Genomic DNA, 24,116 nt, shown 5'->3' on the forward strand with positions numbered 1-24,116 from the left:
TTTTTATCCCTCTCTCGCCCTCTCTTTCTCTCCACCCGCATGTCCATCATAGTGGGGATGTAATTGTTGGAAAAGCATAAAAGTGTTCGCCACCCTGCTGATAATTTCAAAGTTAAAGAACCCGTGCCAGTTGGGGTAATCAGACTGCTGGACCACGCACAAACACGCACGCAGACACTTAGAGATGTAACCATTGTACAACTTCAAATATTTACCTTCCTGCTGCTTCAACCTCAAGAGGAATTGTTTAACAAATCCTACAGTGCTAATTAGGGTTTCCTCTATTCATTCGTCTGTGCTCGGCCTCTGCAGTGAGGAAATTGCCAGCGCTGCGATTAGAAAAAAGTGAAATACAGTACATAAGCAGTATAATATCACCAAATTACCCTATAAAAATCTCATATGGCGGTACAGGCTCTGTGTTTACAGTTGTGTTTACAATTAATGCACTTAGCACAGCGAGGTTGTATTCTTGGCAATATAAAATTTTTACTCATAATAAGCAGTGAGTATGAAAAGCTTTGGTCCAACATATGGCGACAATTCTCGCAAACTGACTGACAGCAAATTATAAAAAGAATAATCTTCTGTTTGTAACACCTTTACAGACACAGTAGCCTCTTGTTTTGAACACGTATGTGTTCCTTAATAAATAGTAACCAGCTTCAGGTTTACTGCCAAGTAGGTTGTCATATATACGAGGGATTTGTTTTGGTGTTGTGGTGCAAAAGCACTAACACGTCAAGAAGCATAAGTGCATTTTGTAAATATATGTGTACAATCCATATTTAAATGAAAAGAGCTGTTTAGTTTTGTGCAGAAAGTATGCACCTGGTAATGTGCAAAGGTTCACAATATTTAAATATGACAGTTATCAAAAGATAGTAGTGCCAAAAAAAGATATCGTCAAACGAAGATGTGCGTTAAGCATCGTGTTGAGTGAGTAGACCTCATGTTAATGTAACATGTAGGGTCTGGGTGGGACGTGTTGAAGTCAAAGATATGATAAAAGTCATATAATATGTTTGTAGAAGATTCATTTTTGTAAACATAATCTGCAACCAATATGTCTCCTGTTTGCTTGTTTTTGGTACCCTTTTTCACTATGTAGACCTTAATGGATAAAACATATGTCTCCATCAGCAGCTTTTTGGAAAATTTATGCACAAAGTCTCCTTTAGGTTATTTTTTTTTACCCCCGTAGTATCCGAATACAATACTGTTTATTTTAGTGTTGAAACCAAAAGCGGGACCAACAGCGACAGAGAAAGGGACAGAAATAGTATCAAAACCAAAATCACCTTCAGTCACCAATGGAACAAACACAAACACACACACACACACACACACACACACACGTACAGTATATGCCTGAGGCATTCTTCTTTAAAGTCTTTGGCTATGTCTCAACTGGCATCTGCAGCTCTCTATTCTCTCATGTCTTCTTCCATTGGGCTACGGGCAAGAGTCAGGAACTATATACAGTTAAATAAGAAGCGGGGTGTTATCTGAGATTTGTATTGTGAAAACGCAGTCACAGCCTCTCTTCTCTCTCCTCTACCTTCTACCTTCTACCCTCCCTCCCCTCCTTTCATATTCTAGTCAGAAGACAGAAGGATCTGAGCCACAAGAGGCATACTGGTCAAGCCCACTCTACTTCTCTTTAAAATATGAGATTAATTTGTCAAGAGGAGTGTGTGTGTGTGTGTGTGCGTGTGCATGTGCATGTGCATGTGTGTGTGTGTGTGTGTGTGTGAGAAGAGGCATGCCGAACACACCTAGCTATGAGGCTGAGACAGTAGAGTGGTCATAATGATGCTGATTTAAACATAATTACTGAAGACTTGTGTTGTTGTGTTGGATTGTATAATGGAAAAATGCTGCAACTGGCAATTATGTTCATTATGGGTTCATCCACCAAATATTTTCTCAATTAGACGATTCATCATTTAGTCTACAATGTCAACAAATTGTCAAAATGTCCATCACAAGTTCTCACAATCCAGAGTGACATCGGTTTACAAGACACAAAACAAAAAAAATCACATAATATTTGAAAATAACATTTGGAAATCTTGAACCTGTGAAAAAATACTTTTACTTTTTTTTTTTTTTTACATTTTTAATTGATTCTCAGTGTTGCTGTAGATGAATTTTCTGTCAGCTGACTAATCGATTAATAGACTAATTGTTGCAGCTCTAATTATATTTCAAGGTGTTTCTTATTTCGTACATCTCCTCTGTTTATATTCTACGCCCACATCAAGGCTCTTTTTATTCAGTTGTTTTATTCATGCTGTTTTTGGTGTTCATTTTATTTTGTCCACCCCATGTTCTGTATACAGTACATACACACGTGAAGCCCAAAAAAACTGTGTTTACGAATATCAAAGCACACGCACACGCACACACACCTACACACACACACACACACACACATTCAGAGGTACACTCTGTCTTGGCACACAGTCTCATTCAGAGACACACACACGCACAAAAAGCCGATGCACACCTTCAGGGACACATTTCTCACCGTGAAATTTTTATTAATCAAGTCAGTGGACAACTTAAGAAGAAAAATCAATTTTTTGTTTCTTCCCCAATTTATTACCACATAAATTGTCCTTCACTTCAAAGTGCACGCCTTGGCTTTGCTGTCAAAGTAATTAAGTTAAAATCCATATTATATTTGTGTTGATTTTATCTGTTTGTTTGTTTTTTGTTTTTTTTGACACAGAGGACAAAAGGGAGTCGCCAAGACTGGCAAAGATGTACAGTTTGCTTTTTTTGCCTTCAGTTTAAATCAATGCAGTAAAATTATCAGGGAGGGACTGTATCAAAATCAGAGCTATCATATACTCAGAAAAACTTTGCACATCATCAACATCAAGACAACTGGTAATTAGACTCCCACCGTTTCTTTAGTAGCTACTGTAACAAGGTGATTGATCCGGAAGCAACCTGACCACACACCTGCTACGCATTAGGCCACAATGAAACATCAACAACACATTATACACCTACATTTTCACCTCAAGACATGATTAATACCTCAATATGAATAAGTTGCATCTGCAGCTTTGTTGGATGCCTATGAAGTGATTTATTCAGCAACATAAAGCACAGTGATGGTATACTGTACATCTCTCCTCTAAACGAGTTCATCTGTTTCCTGCTGACTGGTAAATAGCCTCATGTGTATCATCAGTAATATTCATAGCTCTACTTTCTAGATGATCATGAATTATTAACTCATTGAAAAGATGAATAGCTCCAAAACGTTGCTTGATGCATCTCTGCTGGAAGCCATGTACAATACAATAGAGTACAGTAGAGTACAATGGAGTTTAATATGTGTTGTGTGTTGAAGGGGAGTTGTTTTGTTGTTAAGGTTTAATTTCAGAATGAGTCTTGATCCACCATGAACTCTGGGATGTATTTCAAGTGTGTGTGTGTGTGTATCACCGCCCAAATTGACTTTTAACTGTAGAGACACAAATTCTCTACTGATTGCCAGCCAAAACGCCAAGCCAAACTGCACAAAGAAAAGTGATTCGAGCAAAGAAATACCCCCCAAAAATCTACTCCGAGTAAATCATTGCAGCGATGTGCAGCCATTTTTCAAATAAAGCAGACCTAATACTTGTTGTTTTCAGATGTAACAATCCTGAAATCCCATATTTCACAGCATGCACTGCATGTCATCCCGACCCCGATGTGCCTAGGAAAGGAATTGTTTGGAAAATTCATATTTTGTTCTCTTTAACGTGCTAAGACGACACGATGATTCATCTGACAAGCTGCAAAATGAGAAATGCAAATTGTTAAGGAACATGCCCGATGCAGTTTTGCCAAACAAAATCTTAAGAAAGAAAAGGCTGCTGTGGAAAAAACAAGATACTGTATGGGATGAATACAAAAATAAAGCACAGCATATAATATTGAAGAGAAAAGTGCTTAAAGTAACTCCCCGCCATTTCCTAACTGCAAATACATTTTACAGTATGTGCTATTGATTTCAAGCTTAAATAATTTGTTTACCTCGAAAACAGCAACTCTTCCTTTCACTGATATGCATCTCACGCATACAGAAGGTGAAACTTTCAGGGTTGAAAGCATCATTTAGATTTCTACCACCGATACAACTTAGAAAATGTTTGAATTTCCTATATTTATCTGAGAACATGGTCAACCCAACAGTATACTATAACCTTGATTTGCATTTGTTATACACTGAATAGGCATATGGAGAGAATGTAGTCAGCCCCCACACATCTCTGTCTCATCGGCTCACAGAAGATCTCCAACAGGACTGCAGTTTTGTTCCATGTCCTTGTCTTGTGTGGCCGTTGTGCTCTTGCTCTCCTCTCTTTACTGAGAAGCATTTTTTTTTCTGTGCAAGGCTGCTGAAGGCCTTCTGTGTCCTTAGACTGCAAGAGGCCAGGAGAATCAGAGAAGAGGTGAAGGATGAGAACATCTGAGGAGGAACAGGAGGAGAGCTCCAGGGAGCACTCATGATTTTTGCAGTGGGAACGTTCCAAAAAAAAAAAAGAAAAAAAAAAAGAAAAATCCTCCTCATCCCTCACGTACTCCTGGCTTTTTCCAGATGACAAGCGTCACATTGTAACGGTGTAGATGGAAGATTAGCCCACTTAGCATTCAGAAATCAATCTGCAATGCTGCTCAGCAGCTACTAGTAGTCTTTTCAGCTACTCCTCTGCAGGGCTAATGCTCTTTACTCACTCATTTCCCCTGTAATCAACAACTTCATAAAGGAAATGCGCAGGAAATACAGTTTAAATCGCTAATCACCAAATCCAATTTCTGCAATCAATGCCATTGATACATCAATTAATTCTGCATCTGAAATGCTGCCACTTTTGCTTTGCTTTGGTTGTTGGAGGTTTTAGCGGTCAAATGCATTATTGAAAGAGGCTTTTTACCAAGCAGTGGCTGATGCAGAGAGCTTAGGAGGTTGTCAGTCTTGATGTAAAGCTTTATTTGCAAAGCGAGTTAGTGTGAACAGCCTTTTAGTCCTGCTAGGAGGACAGTGACATGAATTTATCTTGCAAGAGAGGAGGAATATCAAATGTGTTGAATAAGGCTTTGCCTTGTCAGGAATATTGATTAAGTGGTTTTGGGTGGTGTCTTTTGCTCCGTGTGTGTCTGTGTATTTGTGGTCAAACGCCTGCGTGTGTCCCTGAAAGTGAATGTGGTGCCGCGCATGTGAATGCGCATATGGGGCCATGTGTGCTGTTGCATATTCTCGTCCATTTTTTTTTTTTTAATGTGTGTGTGTTTGTTTGTTCCTCTGCCTTGCGGGATATCAGCAAAGGGCTTTAGATCAGAGAGAAGGAGCAGCGGCAAGTGGATATCATGAAAAGAAAGTTGTAGTTTGGACCGGTGCAGAAAATAAAAGCAAAGATATAGCTTTTAGTCAAGATCTGAAAGAAGGGAGAAAAAGTTTTCACTCTAGTCGAGATATAAAAACATCCTTTGAAAAGTTAAAGCTCTGTGACTCCCTCACACTAGGCCACGCTGAGAGGGCATGAATAGTGCTGGACCTTATAGATCTCTCCATGCTGCTCAGGCATGCTGTGCCGATGGGGGATTTGACCCGTGTCCACTATAAATAGTCAAATGGTCCAGAATGGTTTCTCGGCTCCTGACAGCTTCTGACAAGCGCCGATCTGCTCTTCTGCGAGAAGGCACACACGCTCATGCACACTTTTTTTTTCCTTTTGATTCTTCTTCATGCTTTGATTCACCGGTGGGCACACTCTCCGACTCGCCGGGCGACTGCGTCTCCTATATGACTTGATTTGTGCATACAGACATTAACCTTGGGTGCTACCGTGTGAGGAATAAAAGGAGGTAGGCGGCGCGGCGGAGGCTGAATGGTAAAGACAGAGAATCAACGTTGCAAGGGTTCACACAGTCTTTGCTGAAAAGGCCGGTTATGAAGACTGTGCTGATTCTCTACGGTGTGTGAGAATGTTCAAGTGTGTTGTTTGTTTCAGTCGGTGTAAAAAGCTGTAAGTGTGTGTGGGCGCAGGGCCACTCAGTGTGTGTCCGTCTGTGGCTGATTGTCAGTGTGTGTTTCATCTTTGAATCTTAACAGATATGCCGTACGTATGGCTTGCTTGTGGGTGTGTGTGTGTGTGTGTGTGTGTTTGTATACACTACAGTTTGTGTTCTGCTGGTAAACTCAGCATTAGCAGCAAGAGATTTCAGGCTTGGTCAGCTATGAAAGCACAACTACGTGATGAGAGTGCTACCGCCGCCGCCCACAGATAGCCAGCCCTTATCCACTAATTAAAACCTTCTATCACTCCATGTCTCACTTGGCAATCTCTCTATCCTTCAGTTCCCCCCATTTTCACTGTGAAATCTCTCCATCTCTCATTATCTATCCATCACTCTCTTTATCCTCACCATCCATTCATCTCTCCGACGCTCCTCTCGGCAGGCGCTGAGAGTTCCCGGTGGGCGGTGTGTGCTGTTTTGTTGTGTTTCGGGAGGTTTAGGTATAACAGGGTCCTGTGGGTCCTTCAGGGCCTCTCATCTGAGGTGTTCCTGTCATATGCCTCAGGAGCTGTGGTGTTGCTAACGAATAGAACAGATAGATAGAACCATCCTTTCACGCACGCACGCACACACACACACACACACACACACACACACACACACACACTCCAGGAGAGACATCCCTTTCTGACAGCTCACTGTTTACTCCCGTAGGACTTGTAGCCTGGATCTGCATTTGCAGCAACAGACTGCACCTCGATTCCTTCTTATGATTAAGCCGTCATAATGGTAGACAAAATGAAAACCTGCAAGCAACAGCGGGGATTGTCATGACTTAACTTCAGAGCAGCTGCAGCCGACGAGTTAAAAATCTCATGCTACAGGACGTATGTGGTTTGTCAAGGTTCCTCATCGTCATTCCTGTGGCTCGCCAAAGCCTGTTTAGTGAGCGGGATTAGCTCGCCTCTGTGCAAACAATCTTCTTGGAAACGTGTAAAGGCCAGAGCTAACAAAGATAGTAGCTGCCTACTCACTGGGGGTCTCTAGGCTGTTATGAAAATAAGACCTTCTCTGCATGGTGAAAATGTATTTGAAATCCTGCAACTATACTGTATCAATAATCTGACGAGCTAATATTGTTGGACAGCACTCTGCTCTTCCTCTCCTCCTTGTTTATTTACCAATGTTTCTCGGCTGCTGCCTGGCCCCAATCCTCTCCCTGCTGCTCTCTCTCTCTCTCTCTTTATTTTTTCCATTTTGCATGCCCTCTCTTCCCGTTTCTCATCATTTGGGCACATTCGTTTGAGACCGGAGAGCGTAAATCGGGTTTGACTCGTCCTCGTGGTCCTTTGCGTTCATACATGGCGCCATTGCTGCTCGTGTTACCATTGTTGTTGTCTTAGGGACCCCGCCCCGCTGGAGATGACTCGGAGCGTAAATCCTGTTTAAAAGCAACTGTGTATGTGAGCCTCTATCACTTCTATAAGCAGATTTAGCACAAAAAAAGAAAGAAAAAAAAAAGCAGCCCACTGCTCTATGGTTGTACTGTTTGGGCAAATGGATGGATGGGAAGGGATCATGCGGGTGAGCAGTCCCATTAGATATTATTGCTGCTGTGTAGCCGTGGATTATCACTCCCGTGTGTTTGTGCAAAGGAGAAAGTGATAAGGGACTGAAAGAAAGGGGTTAGCAGGGGAGGAGGAGGACGACGGGGTAATGCGATGCATGTGTTTCACTCAGCGTTGTCACTTTGTATTAATTTTAAACCGAGCGGTGAAGAGTTCATTACACACTGATGAATTATAGATTAGAATTAAATTAGAAATAAAATCACACAATAACATATACATACATTGTCACCGCGTACGGCTACTCACTGTTAATCCGTTTATAGTGCAAACAAACTCTCTCACGAGCTGCATCTCAAATTTATCCACTGCATCCTGTTTTTTTTTTGTATTTTGTTGGATTTTGTTACAGTGGTCTATCAATAAATGAGTGTTCCACTGAGTACACAGACAGTACTGTACTGTGGTTAATACAGTAGGTAGGACATGCATAAATCATTGGAGTCTATGAATTTTACATACTTTGGTCTAGGATGGAGATGGTTAAGACGAGTTGTTAGTCACGGGCAGTAGTGCTGCAATCAGTTAAGCACTTAGTTAGCTTCACTAAAGGTATCCCTCAGTGCTCAGAGGTCTCCCGCTCTACAAGTACATAAAAAAATAATGAGTGAGATGATACAAATCTTGTAGGGAAGGTTTTTGAAGATTCCTGTATTAAAAATTAACTCTAGCATGGTGCTAATTAATCCAACATCCTTAGACCTTTTCAGGGCCGCTCCTTTAGTGAGCTTTTTGCGCCCGCTACGCCCCCAAGCAGGCGATTCCTCAATTGAAAATGCTGGCTGGTGTTGTGCTCAGGTGGCACATGCTGACTTGTCCTACAGAAACGCCTGTGTGTCTTGTTTGAAGTGAGCTTGGCTCTAGGAAACAACCTCCAGGTTTTGACATCAAAACCAAGAATCAAACCCCCTAATGGGCACCCCACTGTGGGCTAGAATTAGCGAGTATAACCCCCGCTAGCAGGCTTACTTCTCTAAATGCAGGGGCCCTCGGAGGATGAGATGGAGGGAAGAAAGCACGTAAGATAGGGGAAGAGGAGCAAAGATGAGAGTGAAGGAGGACGGAGAGCGTGAGGTGGATTGGTACAAGACAGAGGGGTGGTGAAAGAGGGGAAAGGGATTAACCAGAGGAGAGGTGCTCTTTAAGGGGAAGCAGACAGTATTTCACAACGCACATGTCAATATGCAGTGTACGAAGCCAAATGTACACCAGACGGTCTGGGTATGTGCACACACAACGATGGAACAAGACGGTTATGCCCGTGTGCAGGATTGCATGCTTTCATTCTTGCGTGTAACTGTGTGACAGACATAAAACGAGACAGAGAGCCCAGAGACAGACAGTAGTCAGTGCCTGCAGCAAGCTCAGAGCTCACAGGGTAATGTATACTCGCTCCTCGCCGTACCAGAGAGAAGGTGACACCAGTCAATCCCATTCTGACAGGGCAGCTGAGATAATAGCGGGCTTTGATTCCCAGCAATAACTCCTGCCAATCAAAATGAAAGGCATCGTGATTGCAGGGAACCACAAGTGTGTGTGTGTGTGTGTGTGTATGAAAGAGTCATGAAAGAGCTTACAGTGTGCCACGGCGTTGCTTAGATATTTGGATGTAAAATGGGGTCGTATGTAATGTACTTTAAAGGCATTGTTGTCCTTCGTGTGATCACCGCAGAGAAAACACAAGAGGTGGATAGAAGGAGAGACGAGTGTGGAGGTTTTACAGATCATCCGCACTATGATAATGTCCGCAGGGGGTGAGGCTGTGTGTGGGATGAATGTGCGAGCGGCTTGGCCCATTTTTTGACTGTTTGCTGTCAGGGGTCAGCGGGTGGTTTGTGTGTGTGCACGCAAACTGGACCGTGCGTGTGCATGCATGTGGGGAATGAGGAGGCTGGGTGAGAGCGAGGGCAGAGGAAGGAGTCTTTCAGGTGGAATAAAAGCATTACTGCAGTGGTAGAAAGGTCAGCTGTAAACTTGTATCAGACTAGTGGTGATCACCCTGTGCTGCAGATCTCTGAGGTATTGAGCAGGCACGCTCTAATGGCTTTGATATATGGACTACAGGACTCCCTGAAGAGGTCAATACCATAGCACTTTGTCTCTATGAGCAATGACCCTCTCAAGCTCCATTTAGAAGCTTTATATCTGCAGGAAATAGGCTGGAAAGGCCTCAGGCAGGGCACGGTGAAAGAGAACTAATATGAATGAAGTATTTTCTAATCACTTCTTCTGTGCTCTAATCGTTGTCCCAATCAATCATTAGTTATGGCGGTACAAGCATATTGTGCCGGACGTTATCAGAAGTAGATTTTGATGTGGTTGAGGGAAGAACAAGGGAGTCTGAGCTGAATAGAGCTGATAGAGCTGATTTATCATTACTCCATTCGGAAGGGCACTGTAAAGGCTGGTGTCTAATAGTGTTTCATCATTACTTTAGAATCTGGTGAGTCACGGTGTTTAAATGAGAGTGACAGACGTGGGACGGTGCTACAAATTTGTTGATTTATCCACAACTTGTCAATGGTTGTCTGTAAAATAGAGATAAAGCCCACAGTAGCTAGAGAAAACAGAAACCACAACTGACAGAACAGAGAGCTGTTCTTGATTCTGGCCAATTTCTCTTCAAACACATCCGGACATAATGGCCACCATCGCGGTCCCTTCTGAGTGTATTGATTTGGAAGTAACCTTTGGTGTGAAATATGAAAGAAGCCAAATACTGTTTATGAATGTCTGCTGTAATTGGAATGAGCAGATGCTGCAATATTGTTCCACTGTGTTCAATAACAGACTTCATGTGCTGTTTTTCTTCTCTACCCTGTCTGTTCAATCCCCTGTTTCCTTTCATTTTCCTCCGCTGGCTCATCCCTCTTCCTCCCTGCTGTCCTTCCCTCCCTCCCTATTTCTTTCCTCCCACTTCCCCTCCATCTTTTTCTCACCTCCAGAATCTGTGCTCTGTGCTGTGGCTGTGCTGAGTGACTAAGTGGAGCCCTACAAGCCATGGAGGAGATGGACAGTAAACCCTACCAGCCGTTGTCGAAGGGGCGCCATGAAATGGAAATGTCCTACACAAGCTCGTCTGACGAAAGCGAGGACGGCCGCGCCCACCACCGCTCCTACACCTCACGTGAAACCCTGCCTGACTACACACACGAGCTGCGCCTCACCCTGGGTTCACACCGGGAAAGACAGAGCAGCTACAGCCAACCCCAGCCAGGTACCGCACTCTAAGGGCATGCCTTAACTGGACGTATTTACCTGAAAATAAAAATCCACAGTTGCGAAAATTCTGTATATGCACACAAATGGATATTGGCACACATATAAAAGACACACACACATTCAAACACTCACACACACACTGGGGTCTTTAAAAGGACCTATGTGAATTACCTATTACAGTCCACAATGAGCCAGAAGGACAGTCGGAGGCAGCCAATTACCTCTTCTCCACGGAGGTGATATTTCTCTCCCACAGCTAAACTAGGTCAACCCCAAACCTCTCTGGCCTCACCTGGGGTGGAAAACCACCCTTCATTACACACACACTCACACATACAGACACTGTGTGGACATAGCCACACATACAGACGTACGTTGACACATACACACACACACACCGAAAAATTTCTTCCCTGCCGGTGACAGGAGAAGAAATGGGCCAGCACGTGCTGTGATGGATGGCCTTTATGCAGGTCATGCGTGGTGTTAAGAGAGAAGCCGCACCTCATCAGGAGCATGCCGCTGTGCAGGGTTCATAGTGATCAATAGATACTCTTTTCGCTACTCCAACCTCCTGCTAGTCTGCAAGACCTACCCACCATGCTAACAAGCAACATTAGGCATTCCTAACAGTTACAACTCCTGACAAGCAGGCCACTCCAGGGATTTCATAGTTTGAAATGCCTCCTATGGATTTTGTCAAATTGTTCGCCATGCTGCAACTCTATGGTGCCCATTAGCCATCATCAAGTAGCTTCGGTGGCTTCCACGGCATTGCGGTGTCAAAGAGCACTTGCCTTTTTTCGACAGTTACTCAGCCTGTTCTGTTTCCATAGCAAACAACATCTACTGCCATCAGTGTCATATGGCAAGGTGCAGAAGACCCCCCAAAGCAGCCTTTGAAATGTCAATGGCAGCCGGTTCTGCGAAGCACATCTGTTCATCTTTGGGCAAAGGAGTTATATATAGTATACCCTACCTAAGTAACCAACTGTTAAGGGGGGACATTGCCTCCAGTGACGTTTTTAATGGATTACGCTGTTCCTGACAAAGATCAGCCAATTTGTTTCTCCTCTAATTCCCCTCCCATGTTGTTCATATTTCCCTTCATCTTTTAAACCATCACGTCCCCTTCCTTCATGTCCCTTCCTTCCCTTCTGCCCTCTGTTTATCTCGCCGATATTACAAATTCCACTCCGTGCGCTTCATCCCACATCACGTCTGTTTCTTCAGCTCATAAGAGAGCTGACCACAATAATTTGTTTTTTTTGTTGCCTGTTAATTAACTCAAATGAATTCATGGACAATTTTTAATATTTTGTTTACAAAAAAAAAAACAGAAGTGAGCTACAGTGTAAATATTTAAATTATTTGGAAGTAGCAGCCTTATACGCACAAGCTCACCATTTGAGCGCGTGTCGACCTTTCACCACCAAATTCATGAAGTAAAATTATGACATAGATTATAACGTGTGCATAAGTGCTTAGACTTAGCTCCAGATGTGGTGAATGTGAACTATGTGAATGCTATTTATATTCTTGTGAATAACACCTTATGATGAAACTGATTCTCATGCCGTTAGTAATCCAACAAAAACATTTGAAATGTTATGTTAATTAATGTATCTTTAATACTCAACTACTCCATCATCCCCACACACAAAGACAGAAAAACAATTTGTTTAATTAGTAGATGATTAGTGGAATATTTTTACTAAAAGAGCACCGTTCTGCACTGGCTCATCAATGTTCAATTTTAGTGTCTTTTTAGGAGAATATTAGCTGTAATTTCACTTTACTTGAAATAACCTTACCTTTAACTAAAAAAAAAACATGAGAGAGAAACATGAAGTACTTCTTTGAAATGTTCAGTCTGACCCCAACAACCTCGACCAATCACAAAGCAGGGCAGCCTGAATGCAGCCGAAGAAGAAAAAACTCATTGGTAAGAGTGAACTGTAATTAAAAAGTGTCTACAGATAACCTTCAACTTTCTTTTCTGGATTATAGTGACTGTACATTAAACTGTTTATAGTATACAATACAAGTGAATCAAACTGAATCAAAAGGAATGAGTGGGCCACCTAGGAGGGCAAAAATAATGACCTCTCCTATTAATCCACCTAATCGTCTAATTATTCTCTTTCCAAGGACCCTCTTCAGTACAGAGCCTTAACATTCAGTAATAACACAGTCTTTATGACGTTGTCGTTCTCCAGTGTTGCATTTCCCTGAACAAATATACAGTTAAATTATCACATAAGCTTTTTGACGCACAATTTCAGCGACCTCTGCCCTTGTTGTTGGTGGAATATTATATATACCGTTATTACATCCAGGGCTGCAGACAGTAAAATCATGGCCTAGGCTGTTTTGCAGCTATTCTGATTTTTGTTTATGACACACCATTAGTGGAAAGTGGCATTAAATATATACATTTTTCTGAAGTCAGTCCGGTGCAGTTGACAGTAATGACAGGGAATGGCCGGTTGTTCAAAAAATGATTTCCCCTCTAATCACCTACTAAAATCTCTTCTTGTATTATGATTTTTTTTTATTTTTAAAACAAGCTTTTCAGCGTACGGCCAATTCATGTTGGTTGCTATGGGGAAATAGCCTATTTCATCCTGAATTGCCCTCTTGCAGCCAATTTGAGCTAAACAGTAGTATGACGTGGTGACCAATCTTGCGCCGGTTTAATTCCAACAGAACAGTGTGTGAGCCACAGTTGGTCTTGACCCCATCAAACAGGCACAGCAGGACACATTGCTGGTCAATGGAGTGGTCAACAGGACTGTGGCTTTTATTGAAACACTGCGGTTCGTGCTCAAAGGACCTGACCCACCGCACATATTAACTGCACTAAGTGAGGAGAGGAAGTCTTTTTCTTTCTCCTGACTTCTCAGTCGAGTCTATATGGTTCCGGGCTACTGTAATATCTGTATGGATTTCAATTTATTCCATCAGTTCCCTCACTTCCACTTGTACATTCTAAACAGAAAACTCGTGTGGCGAAGAGGAAAATTTACTCAACTGCCTGTGCAGGAAAAAAGAAAAAAGTAGAGCTCAATTGAATTGAATTCAATTGAAGTGTAACCAGAGGACTAACACAGTATATCTGATGTTCTCAGATAACAGGGTGATGCTTCGGATTGGAGGGCGTACTAATACCTGAAAGCATATGAGGCTCAATTTTTCCCTCAGTCTGAGTCAATATTAATAAGGTTTGATCTTTATCTGATCTCTTCACCCCACCAAGGAGAATATAGATGAGATCAGTGCTCTGTTTGAGCAGCAGTTCAATACATCTCAAGCTCGATAACACACATCAGGCAGCCTGAACAGGATATATCTTCACTGCAAATGGTTAAGAAAAATCGAGGGTGACATTTTGCTGTGGACTTCTGCTGTGAAACTTAATAAATGCTTGCTCAAATAACAGCCTGTCTCTTGACATAATTTGGGAGGTGCTCAGTGTTTGACTTGTAAATGTCTGTCTCTAACAAACACCTGGTCAGCTTAGTTGCTGAAGCAAATAAAAACACATGCTGGTATTAGAGGCTTTACAGCTCTGCTGTCTGTGTGATCTCAATCTGTATGTCTCTTCTCCTCCTCTAGATTTAGACTTCTGTAAGGCCGGGCAGATGAGGAGCCCAGACTACCACATCCACCAACAGCAGCAACAGCAGCAGCAGCAGCATCAGGAGGAGGAGGAGGAGGCGTTGTGCTCTGGACCGGCAGCTCACGTCCACAGCCGCGGTTACTCCCTGGGCGTGGGCTCGGACGTGGACACAGAGCCGGAGGTGGACCCTTCTCCTAATCACGGCCTGCAGCACATGTGGATGCGCGGCCTGAAGTCCGAGCAGAGCTCCTGCCTCACGAGCCGCGCCAACTCTGCCCTCTCTCTCACTGACACTGAGCACGACAGGAAGTCCGAGCCTGACAATGGTGAGTGAAATATTCTTTTTTACTCCACAAAGGACAAAATATGCAAAACGCCCAGGGGTGGTACAATTTTAGCTTCCCAGATAATGGTGCATCTTTGATGATTCACTTGTGTGCATGTGCGTCGTGTGAAGTCGGGCTGCTTGTGTGTTTGTTCACATCCCTACACCTTTACACATTATGAACAGAAGACACTTTTTTTACCAGCTAATGCAAAGAAAAACAACGTGTAAAATTATAACTCGTTTCAAGTTTTATGTTCCAGCCTTGGGCAATTACGTGATTGAAACTCTCAGTTTTTGAACTAATGCTAATGCATAAGTTCCTCTCTCTTTGGAAGCTCTTTGATGTGGCCAAATAGAGAAAATGTGCTATTGGTTATTTAGCCTCTGAAGTGAACCTGTATGGGAGGTGAACCTGGGGTGGACTGGGGATGGAGCCCGAGGAAAGTCCGTTGATGAACATCCTCGGCATATGGCTTGGAAAGGATTGAATATCCATTGGAAGCTGAGGCAGGTTTTGGTTTAAGGCTTTGAGGAAAAGGAATTGCCGGGGTCGGACTTCGGCAGTACCTGACTGGCTGCCCGAGGGCAGCTGACAACTGCCTCTGTGGGAGAACTATAGCCTGGAAGGGAAGAGAAGTTGAGAGGCGGGGGTGAAGATATGGGGCCAACTAGGGAAGAGTCTGGGATGATGCCAGCTATCTGTCTTGCACTGCTGGGCTTGGCTTGGCTCCCCGCAGATGGAGAGTTAGTTAGAGGTGCACACAAACAAAGACAGAGCTCTCCAAACCCATCCCCAAGGGCACTGTCTGTTTATGTGCCGCAAAAAAGGTGGAACGTATTCAGTGACTGAGAAAAGGAAGGGTGATAGGGAAAGAGAGAGAGAGAGAGAGAGAGAGAGAGAGAGAGAGAGAGAGGGAAAAAAGAGAATAACAGAGAGGAAGAATAAGAGACGGGGAAAGCAAAAAATGCTAATGAGAGAATAGAAATGGTAATGTAATGGTATAATTAGAATGAGAATGAAAGGGAATGAGTGGTTGAGGGTAAAACAGGTGAAGGAGAAGCTGGTTTCGAGTGAGCGTTAGACAAAGATGGTGGGAGAAGGAGAGGGCTAAGACACAGGAGAAAAGGGATCACGCAAAGAAGGGTAGAAGATGCGCTTGTTTACGTTTGGGATGCACCCAGGGGTGCTGTTTAATGACAGCCGGATTGGACATGGAGTCAGCCTCGTGCAAAATCACAAGATGGAAGAGGAGAGAGCGAGGGGTGAGAGAGTGGGAGTGCTTGCAGCATTACACAGTAATCAATTTGTGATGGCTGTGTGCATATGGACCAAAGTTATTACCATTTGAGATGAGGGACTCCATCTTTATCCAGGGTCAGAATGAAAGCTGCGAAAGAGAGGGAGGCAGATGGGCATTCAGCAGAGGAAACAGAAGCAAATGAGGATGTATGAAGTCAGAGAAGTGAGAGGAGAGGATTTAAATGTTCAAAGCATTTGGCTTCACTGCTACAATGCAGCAGCAAAGCTGGTTTATGAGCGGATTTCATATGTCACATGAAAGCTGCACAGTATGTCCTATGGCTCTCCAAACCTTGACACAATCTCTCTCAAGAACATGTTCTTCCTTTCGCTCAAGCGTCACCCCGCTCTCTCTCTGTTTTTTTTCCTGCATTGGTATAATTTACTTGCCAACCTTTTTTTTTTTTTTCCTTTCTCCCCTCTCCGGCACCAGCACCCCATTTATTCTCATCCTCTTCCTGTCCATCTCCCTCTGACACGTGGCCAGGTGTGTCCATGCGTGGCATTCTCTAATAGGAAATGCATTATGGATGTCACATTTCTCTCCATCAGCACAACAAAGTCTCACACACCCCTCTGTTCCTGGTGATAATGAAAGTTAGAGCCACTCGCAAAAAGATGTTGCCGTAAAGGGGGCTGAAATCAAAAAGCTAACGTCCCTGCCAAAATGAAAGTGCATTTTAAGTCGGCCCGACCTTGCACTCCCTTTGTCTTCAGAGCTCGCCCCCCCCCTCTTCCATACCCATTAATGATGTCAGCTTCAAACTGGCAGGAATCCTTTTGTTCCTGGTCTGATGGAAGCTGACAAGTCAATTTAGTCTGAGTGTGTGTTTACGTGTGTGTGTATATGTGCGGATTTAAGTGTGAGAAAAATAGGGGAGGGGAGGGCGCGACAGATTAAGAAAGAGTAAAGGAGAAAGAGATTGTGCTTGTGTTTGAAGCCAGGCTTGCACAGATGTCTGTCTTAATTCTCTTTCATGTGAGTGCGTGCGTCAGTGTGTGTATGTGCGCGTGACAGACGGTGCTGGTGGTGGTGGTGGGTGCATGTCCGACTTTGACACCTCCCTTGAGGAAGGCTGTAGGTATTCTTGAACACGAGTCAGACCTGCTGACAAACTGAGGAAAACATCAACACCCCGAACTGACGACAGTGAACCGTTAGAACAGAGGAGATTGGCAGTAGAAAGACAAAAAAGTAGTTCAGCTAGAGTTTACTGCTGACACACACATGCAGGTATACTAAATGGTGAATAGTAAGAGGGACAATCACATGCATTTGTTAAACATGTCATTCCAAAAACCACAGGCTCTAAAATGAATCTATGTGAAGAAAGCTTTTATAAACTTTAAAGCTGTGCTGCAGGGATTTTCTCCCATTCACCCAAAAGAGCAGTGGAGAGGTCGGCTGTTGATGGTGGACAATAAGGCCTGGCTCGTATTCAGCCTTTCCCTTTTCATTCCAAAGGTGTTGGATGAGTATGAGGTCAGGGCTGTATGCAAATCAGTCAGATTTTCCACCTTAAATTCAGAAAACTATTGCTTTGAGGACGTGGGCTTTGCTTAAACTGCAGAAAGCACACTATTGTCTGAAATATCATTTTATGTTATAGCATTAAGATACTTTTAGGGTTCAGAGGCCCAAAACCGTAAAAACAGACCAAGAAAATGTGTAAATGTAGTGGACGCCTTTACTTTTGGGGGAAATAAAGACTTTCTTTAGGGATGGGACGACTATTGTTAAAGTGTTTGTTTCACCCGAAAGGAAACAGGATAGTGATGTGTACCACTGTCCTGTCTGCTTATTACATATGGGGCTGAAGCTAGGATGCAATTAGCTTATTAGCTTTAACAATGGAGAAAAGGAGAATTTAAATACGTACACAAACACAGACATGAAAAGTTACACATTAATTATTTCCATCCGCCCAGCACTTTTGTCGAGCATGCCTGCTAGTTGTCTGGCAACCTCGCTCTGACTACAAACTTTATCAAATTACTATTTGTCTAAGAATTTAAAAAAACAAAAAAACAAATGTGTTTTGCATATTAGTGAGCTTTAAGTTGTTGGTAACCATATTTTGTGACTACAGAGCGAGCCAGGTTAGCTGTCTCCCTGTGCTACAGTGTCTATGCGAATGCGATGTCTAATCGCCTCCTGGGATTTCTCAAAATATTAAATTGTCGAATTGTGCTGTGAGAAAGGGAACAAGAAGGCTGAGGAGAGAGAAAGAGACAATAGATTTGGTGTCCATCTTCTCAATGACTGCAGTGTGGAATAATTAAAAACTACATTAGCTTTATTATCTGGGTTACAACACTGTCTTACAATGAGATGCTAATTAATTGACCACTTTTCATTAGTTTAATCAGTTGCAGATTTACTCTCTCGCGTTGGTCTATCTTTTTAGCTTATCTTATGTTTTTTTTTTTTTTCCACCACTTTTTGGGATTGACACATTGCCTCGTAGCAGACATCCTCCTGGTTTCACATCAATGCATTTTTCATACATGGTCGTCCGAGCAGAAAAAGGTTCTAAGGCAAATTCAAACAGCAGTCCAATGAAAGGCTCTATCACTCATTATGGCAGATAACATTCCGTGCTTAAATGCAAATATCTGTGTAATTACCATGGCCTGAGTAAGCACTTGATTCTGATTGGCCGCGGGACGTCCATTATTTTTTTAAAACTTGACAACTCCCTTGTAACTGTCTGATCGCGGTGCTAAATTAATACTGTAGAAAGGTTTGAGTATTCCATTTCCGCCATATGCGGCAGATAATGGTTTGAAGAAAATGGGTTTTCAAATTGCCTCAAACATTTAGAGTCCCTGATTTAGCAATCAAGCCTTATGAAAGCTGCAATATTGAAAAAAAAAACACAGCCTAGTATGAATGTAATCCCCCCCCTGGATCCAGACATGTTAGGCCACATCTGTTGTTCATCAGCCTGGACAATGACCAAGCATTATGCATTATTCCGAGGTTCAAACAAACAAACAGAACACGAGAGGACAAGATGACATAAAATATCATTAAAATATGACGTATCAAACATAAATAACTAAAAATGTGCATTAGTATTAAGTTTTTATTTGGTATTATCCTCTATTCTCTGTTAAGCAGGCTCGTAATATGAATATTTCAAAGCAGGATGTTGCTAAATGAATATTAAAACCCTAAGATTGTGTGTTCTAACACTCAATATAGACAAAAGTAATTTGAACACAAATGCAAGTCCCTTCCTTGTTAATTGTCATCAGGCATGAATTTATTTACACTTGACAGCTTGTGCCTCTTGAATTAAAATTGAGCACAGTCATTACTCAAAACACATTTTCTTCCAAGTATTAATTCCTTTGTTCACATGTAAAACATGCATTTTTCAACAGTGGAGTTGTCCGAGATGGATGGAAAAAACTGCCAACAATTAACAAGCTTTTGCTTCTCAAATCTCTGGAAATTGACGCCCTTCACTGTTTCATATCTCTGTGAATTGAATACATTTGTGATTTGGACAGTTGTTCAGACCACAAAGTAATTTGAATACATGACAAAATGCTTTGGTAAATTATGATACATGTACATGTGTTACTTTGTGAGTCAGATTATGATAATGAAAATGATCGTTAGTTGGAGCCCTAAATCAAAAATATACCACATCAAAGTAAAACAGTCACGAATCCGAAACTGTTTTCCAACTAAACTGCACTCTTACTTCTAATTCAAAATGCACTATAACTGCTAGAGAAAGGGGCCAGAAGGCTTTTTTCACATCTATCCTCACTAATTTCCATTTCTTCTAAAGTGCCTGGGCAATAAATGAAGAATAAGCAAAATGAATGTTCTCTGCCGTGAATGAGAGTGTGAAAGTTGCACTGTAAAAGAGTGTAGATGCCTGCCAGGACTATACTTACCAACACTAAATGAGGCATATTGCCCCAAAATAGATTGCCATTAGACCTTCAAATAAAGTCATTTAAAATATTTTTTCACAGTGTAGCTGTTGTCCTTGCCTTGGAATAAGACAAGCATGAATGTTACCTTAAACATAAATGTTACATGCTGGCTATAAACTAGGTTGTGCAAGGGCCTGGGGGACTGCACAATGTCATAGAGGGCCCTCATATCCTTTATAAACATGGTCCATTATTTTTATAATGATGTGCCAAAGTTTTGCAGCCAAGATTGGCCAAGTTGTGTTCAAGTAAGTGTTGCACAAGGTTAGCAAGGGCGTGGAAACAAAGGGTAGTGTGGAGTGAAAACCTGACCTTACGGTTTAATGAGCAAGCATGCGGCACAGAGAAAGACAAAGGGAGGGCACGGAGAAGATAGGAAGACAGAGAGGCTTGCTGGCAAGTAAAGACATTGCACAGGATATTAGAGAGGCATCATGAGAAAATCCTGGCGAGGCTTAGCTTTTATACTAACTTTAATTTTGGCAAGCAGCAATCATTTGATACGTGCTATAGCAAGGTTCGGAACACCGTTCGCATTAACTGATGGAACCCGGTGAAACAGCAACAGGTGTTACACCGAATTAGGTTTCAGACGGGAATCAGATTTTCAGGATTTCTTAACTTTATGATGCAATTCTGACATTCATTAGGCAATCTGGACTTTTAATTAGACAGTGGGGGTATTACAAATGTTTCATGTAAGCTCTCCTATTCACGAGTGTCAGATAAGAGCATTTGAGCAATGTGAATGAAATGGCTTTTGTGTGTTTTTCCTCCTTCTTATGCTGTAAGACACAAATCTCCTTTTGGCAGCTCTGCAGCTGTGATAACCTCAGCGGAGTCAGGAAACAGCAATACCCTCAGAGATAGAGACATCCGCAGATGTGCCAATACAGCCCCACATATGGACATTCACACAGGCACACAAGCTGCATCCTAGTGTCTCCTCTGCAACCTCCCCGGTGTGTTCGTGTATGCGTGCAAGCAGAGGACTGAGTAGCACCAGGCAAACAGCCGTGCACTCTAACTTCCTCCTTGCCTTCCCAAGGCCCAAGGGGTTTTGCAGGAATGGATTTGTCTATTAGCTCGTAAAGAACATTGCTCAGTGCCATATCGATCATCTGAGCTGTAACGTTTAGGGTCTTTAAGTTGTAGAGTTGATCTAGTGGTACACGGACTCCCCTGGCTATTTTACCAGAGTGAGAGATGATCAACTTAACCCTGGTGCTGCGCTTGGCCAGAGGAAACGCTATAAACACGTCCGCTGGAGCCAGAAACCGTTTTTATTGAACCGCCTTTCAGCCATCCCGAAGAGGCTGAAGAGCTACCATGAATCCGCCAGGTGCCTTATTGTAGCAACAGTGCAGTCGTGTGGTTTTCCTCTCTTTAATAGCAGTCTCATCACGTAGTTAGTCATGCAGGCCTCTGCTCTTGACAAGCTGTCAAAATGTTGGACCCCACCCTGTTGTCCTAATGATGGACCTTTACAGCTCACTGATCCAAAGGAAGACCTACTGGACTGTACTACCAGTTGATAGGGCCGCTTAGGTAAGAGTGTTTGTGAGTGTGTGTGTGTGTGCGTGCAAGAGGGATAATTTTCTGTTCGGTCTCTCTTCGTGTATGCTTACACCCCTCCTTCATCCTCATCCCGCTACCATGGCAACAGTCATCAAATCAGAACATCAGCAGCAGCTTTCATCTCACGCTGTCCACTGGCTGCCTACAGGCTGTCTGTATACATAAACTGTGTGATGGAAACATCACAGAGTCCAGCCTCTTACTTGCCATTTTAATAAGCGGTCACATCCAGCATGAATCCACGATCACCCACACAGCATAGGAGGTGAGAGGCGAGCTCATTTTTTTTAATAAACAGTCGAATAAGCGGGCTTAAAACTGTTTTCTGTTCCCGGTGCTGTTGGAGTATTAAAATGAGAGGAGAGCATGGTGAGTGGCACATGAATAAGCTCACAGCGGAGGGGAACAATAGACCTGAGAGTGTACCGAGAGATTAGTGCAAATCAGAGTGTTCTGCACTGGGGGAGAGAGGCTGAGAGGGGGCGGAGGACACAAAGGTACCTCTACTGTATGGGCGCACTCAGATGCCCACACATACGCCTGCTGTTTTGTGTTCTGCGTGTGTCAAGGGTCAGTGGGGTATATTATTTTGGAGGAGTGGTCACAATTGCAGCCACAACACAGCTGGACTGATCAGGAAACCGATCAAAAAAATGAAATTGTTTCAAAATGGAAATTTCCGTCTTGTTTTTTGTTTACCTGAGGCGCAGACATAGAGAAAGGCGTTTATAAATGGCCGGCTGGGAAGCCTAATTGAACGACGATAGAGAAAAGAAAGGAAAAGTAAGAAAATCGGGACCTTTATATCGTGCACAATACCATGCTCAGTGTGGATGAATGGGACCTGTCGCTGTGCAGGCTTCTGCTGTGAAAAAAAGCTGGTCTGAATAACAAACCTACAGGTTCATTGTTATTCACATAATCAGAATTGTCATCTGAGACTGCATAGGGATTGGAATGCATTTGCCAAGAGGTTGAGTGATAGTAATGACTGTGTAGTGGTCTTCTCACCATTAACAATCGCTGCCATTTTAGTTTAACTGCTTGTAGTAATAACTGTTCCTCCGTCGCAGTCGTCGTGCTACTTCCAGGGATACTTGTGCCATAGCTGCGCTGGTGCCAGTGTTAAAGGCTGCCATCACAGCCATGGTGCCAGTAGTAAAGGCTGTTGTTACATGGCACGGTGCCTTGAGCCTGTCAGACCTCCAGCGTGTGTACACCACCTGTCATTATCAGCTCTCAGCCCTGGCAGCTACGGACAGCTAATGGTCCACTGGGTCTCACCCAACAATCTGCTGACCAGTATGAGTGCTGCTGGTTTGGATGGCCTGACACCTACGCGCACAAATGCCCATGAACGCACAGACATGCATGTGTTCAGCTGTGCAGCACAAACTGTCAGAAATGAAAAAACACACACACAAAAAAAAATCTTTTGAAAATGAGGTATGAGTTTAGGCGTAACCCTAAACGAAAAAAAACAAGTGATATATGAGCCTATTTCATTCATTCACTTTGCTCTGGGATGGACTTCGTTTACTCACTGGAGAGTTGTCTGTATAACGGATAGTATTGGATTGCGACCGAGTCACAGGCTGCTTTTAATTGAAAAAGCCACAATAGGACTTTGGACAGCCATTAATTGTTACGGTTAATTAAGGTAAACATTAAATGAAGAGAGTTTTAATTGGTTTCTCTTGATGAGGGTAGGGATCTAGGGTGACCAGAATCTGCATATGTAAATAACTGAAAACTCCTCTAGGCCGCGGCTTAACTCTCTCTCTCTCTCTCTCTCTCTCACTCCATCTCTCTTTCATTCTCTGTTTCTGTTTATTTTGCTCTGTGTTTCTGTCACTTGTCTCTCTTCTCCTCTCTCTTTTTTCTTTTTTTTTTTTTTTTTGCTCTGCGTGCACACAAACCCCCCACCCACCCACACACACACACAAACAGATTCACACACCTTGGCCCCAACGAAGCTGTCAGCAATACAAATGGGGTTCTTTTGTCAAGTGACATTGATGTGATGTATGTGCATGCTAAATGCTAAACTGGCTCTCCCTGAAGAGATACATTTGTTAAGATGAGACATGACAGATTGGCATAAGACATCACCTTCATATTTACAATACATGGAATTATCCCAAGGCCCACAACATTCAAACAGGATGCGTTTATTTTTAGCATTGAGCGGATGTCGTACGCCGTGTGCCCACTGGTGCTCATCATAGCATGTTTGATTGACCACTTTCTCCTTGCAATAGAGATTCATTTATATGCTGTCAGAATGTGGCACGGATTGCTATGTGTACATATGGAAAATATCACAGATAAATCAAATAGAAGAGTCTGTTTTTTCATATATTTTTTTTCCCCATGTCCTCTGAACAGCTGCCACCTGTGCTAGAGGAGAGGGCGTTAATAGCGCACCCAATCACTTTGCTAGACAGATCACCC

General features: G+C 42.8%; 1 protein-coding gene across 2 annotated transcripts in view; it reads left to right on the forward strand.

The window, feature by feature from the left end:
* The window catches only part of tenm1 (teneurin transmembrane protein 1), a 165,880-nt gene that overhangs the window by 3,295 nt on the left and 138,469 nt on the right, over window positions 1-24,116 (forward strand). The window contains exons 2-3 of one of the 2 annotated variants that reach the window (XM_019273992.2): window positions 10,601-10,872; window positions 14,496-14,825. In XM_019273992.2, coding sequence (XP_019129537.1) covers window positions 10,656-10,872; window positions 14,496-14,825 — 547 coding nt within the window. In that variant the 5' untranslated portion in view covers window positions 10,601-10,655. Of the gene's footprint in view, window positions 1-10,600; window positions 10,873-14,495; window positions 14,826-21,839; window positions 21,928-24,116 lie in introns of those variants that run through there. The other variant, XM_019273993.2, reaches the window with a different exon arrangement.

The sequence above is a fragment of the Larimichthys crocea genome, chromosome I (genome assembly GCF_000972845.2).
Source record: "Larimichthys crocea isolate SSNF chromosome I, L_crocea_2.0, whole genome shotgun sequence".
NCBI classification, from domain to species: Eukaryota; Metazoa; Chordata; class Actinopteri; family Sciaenidae; genus Larimichthys; species Larimichthys crocea.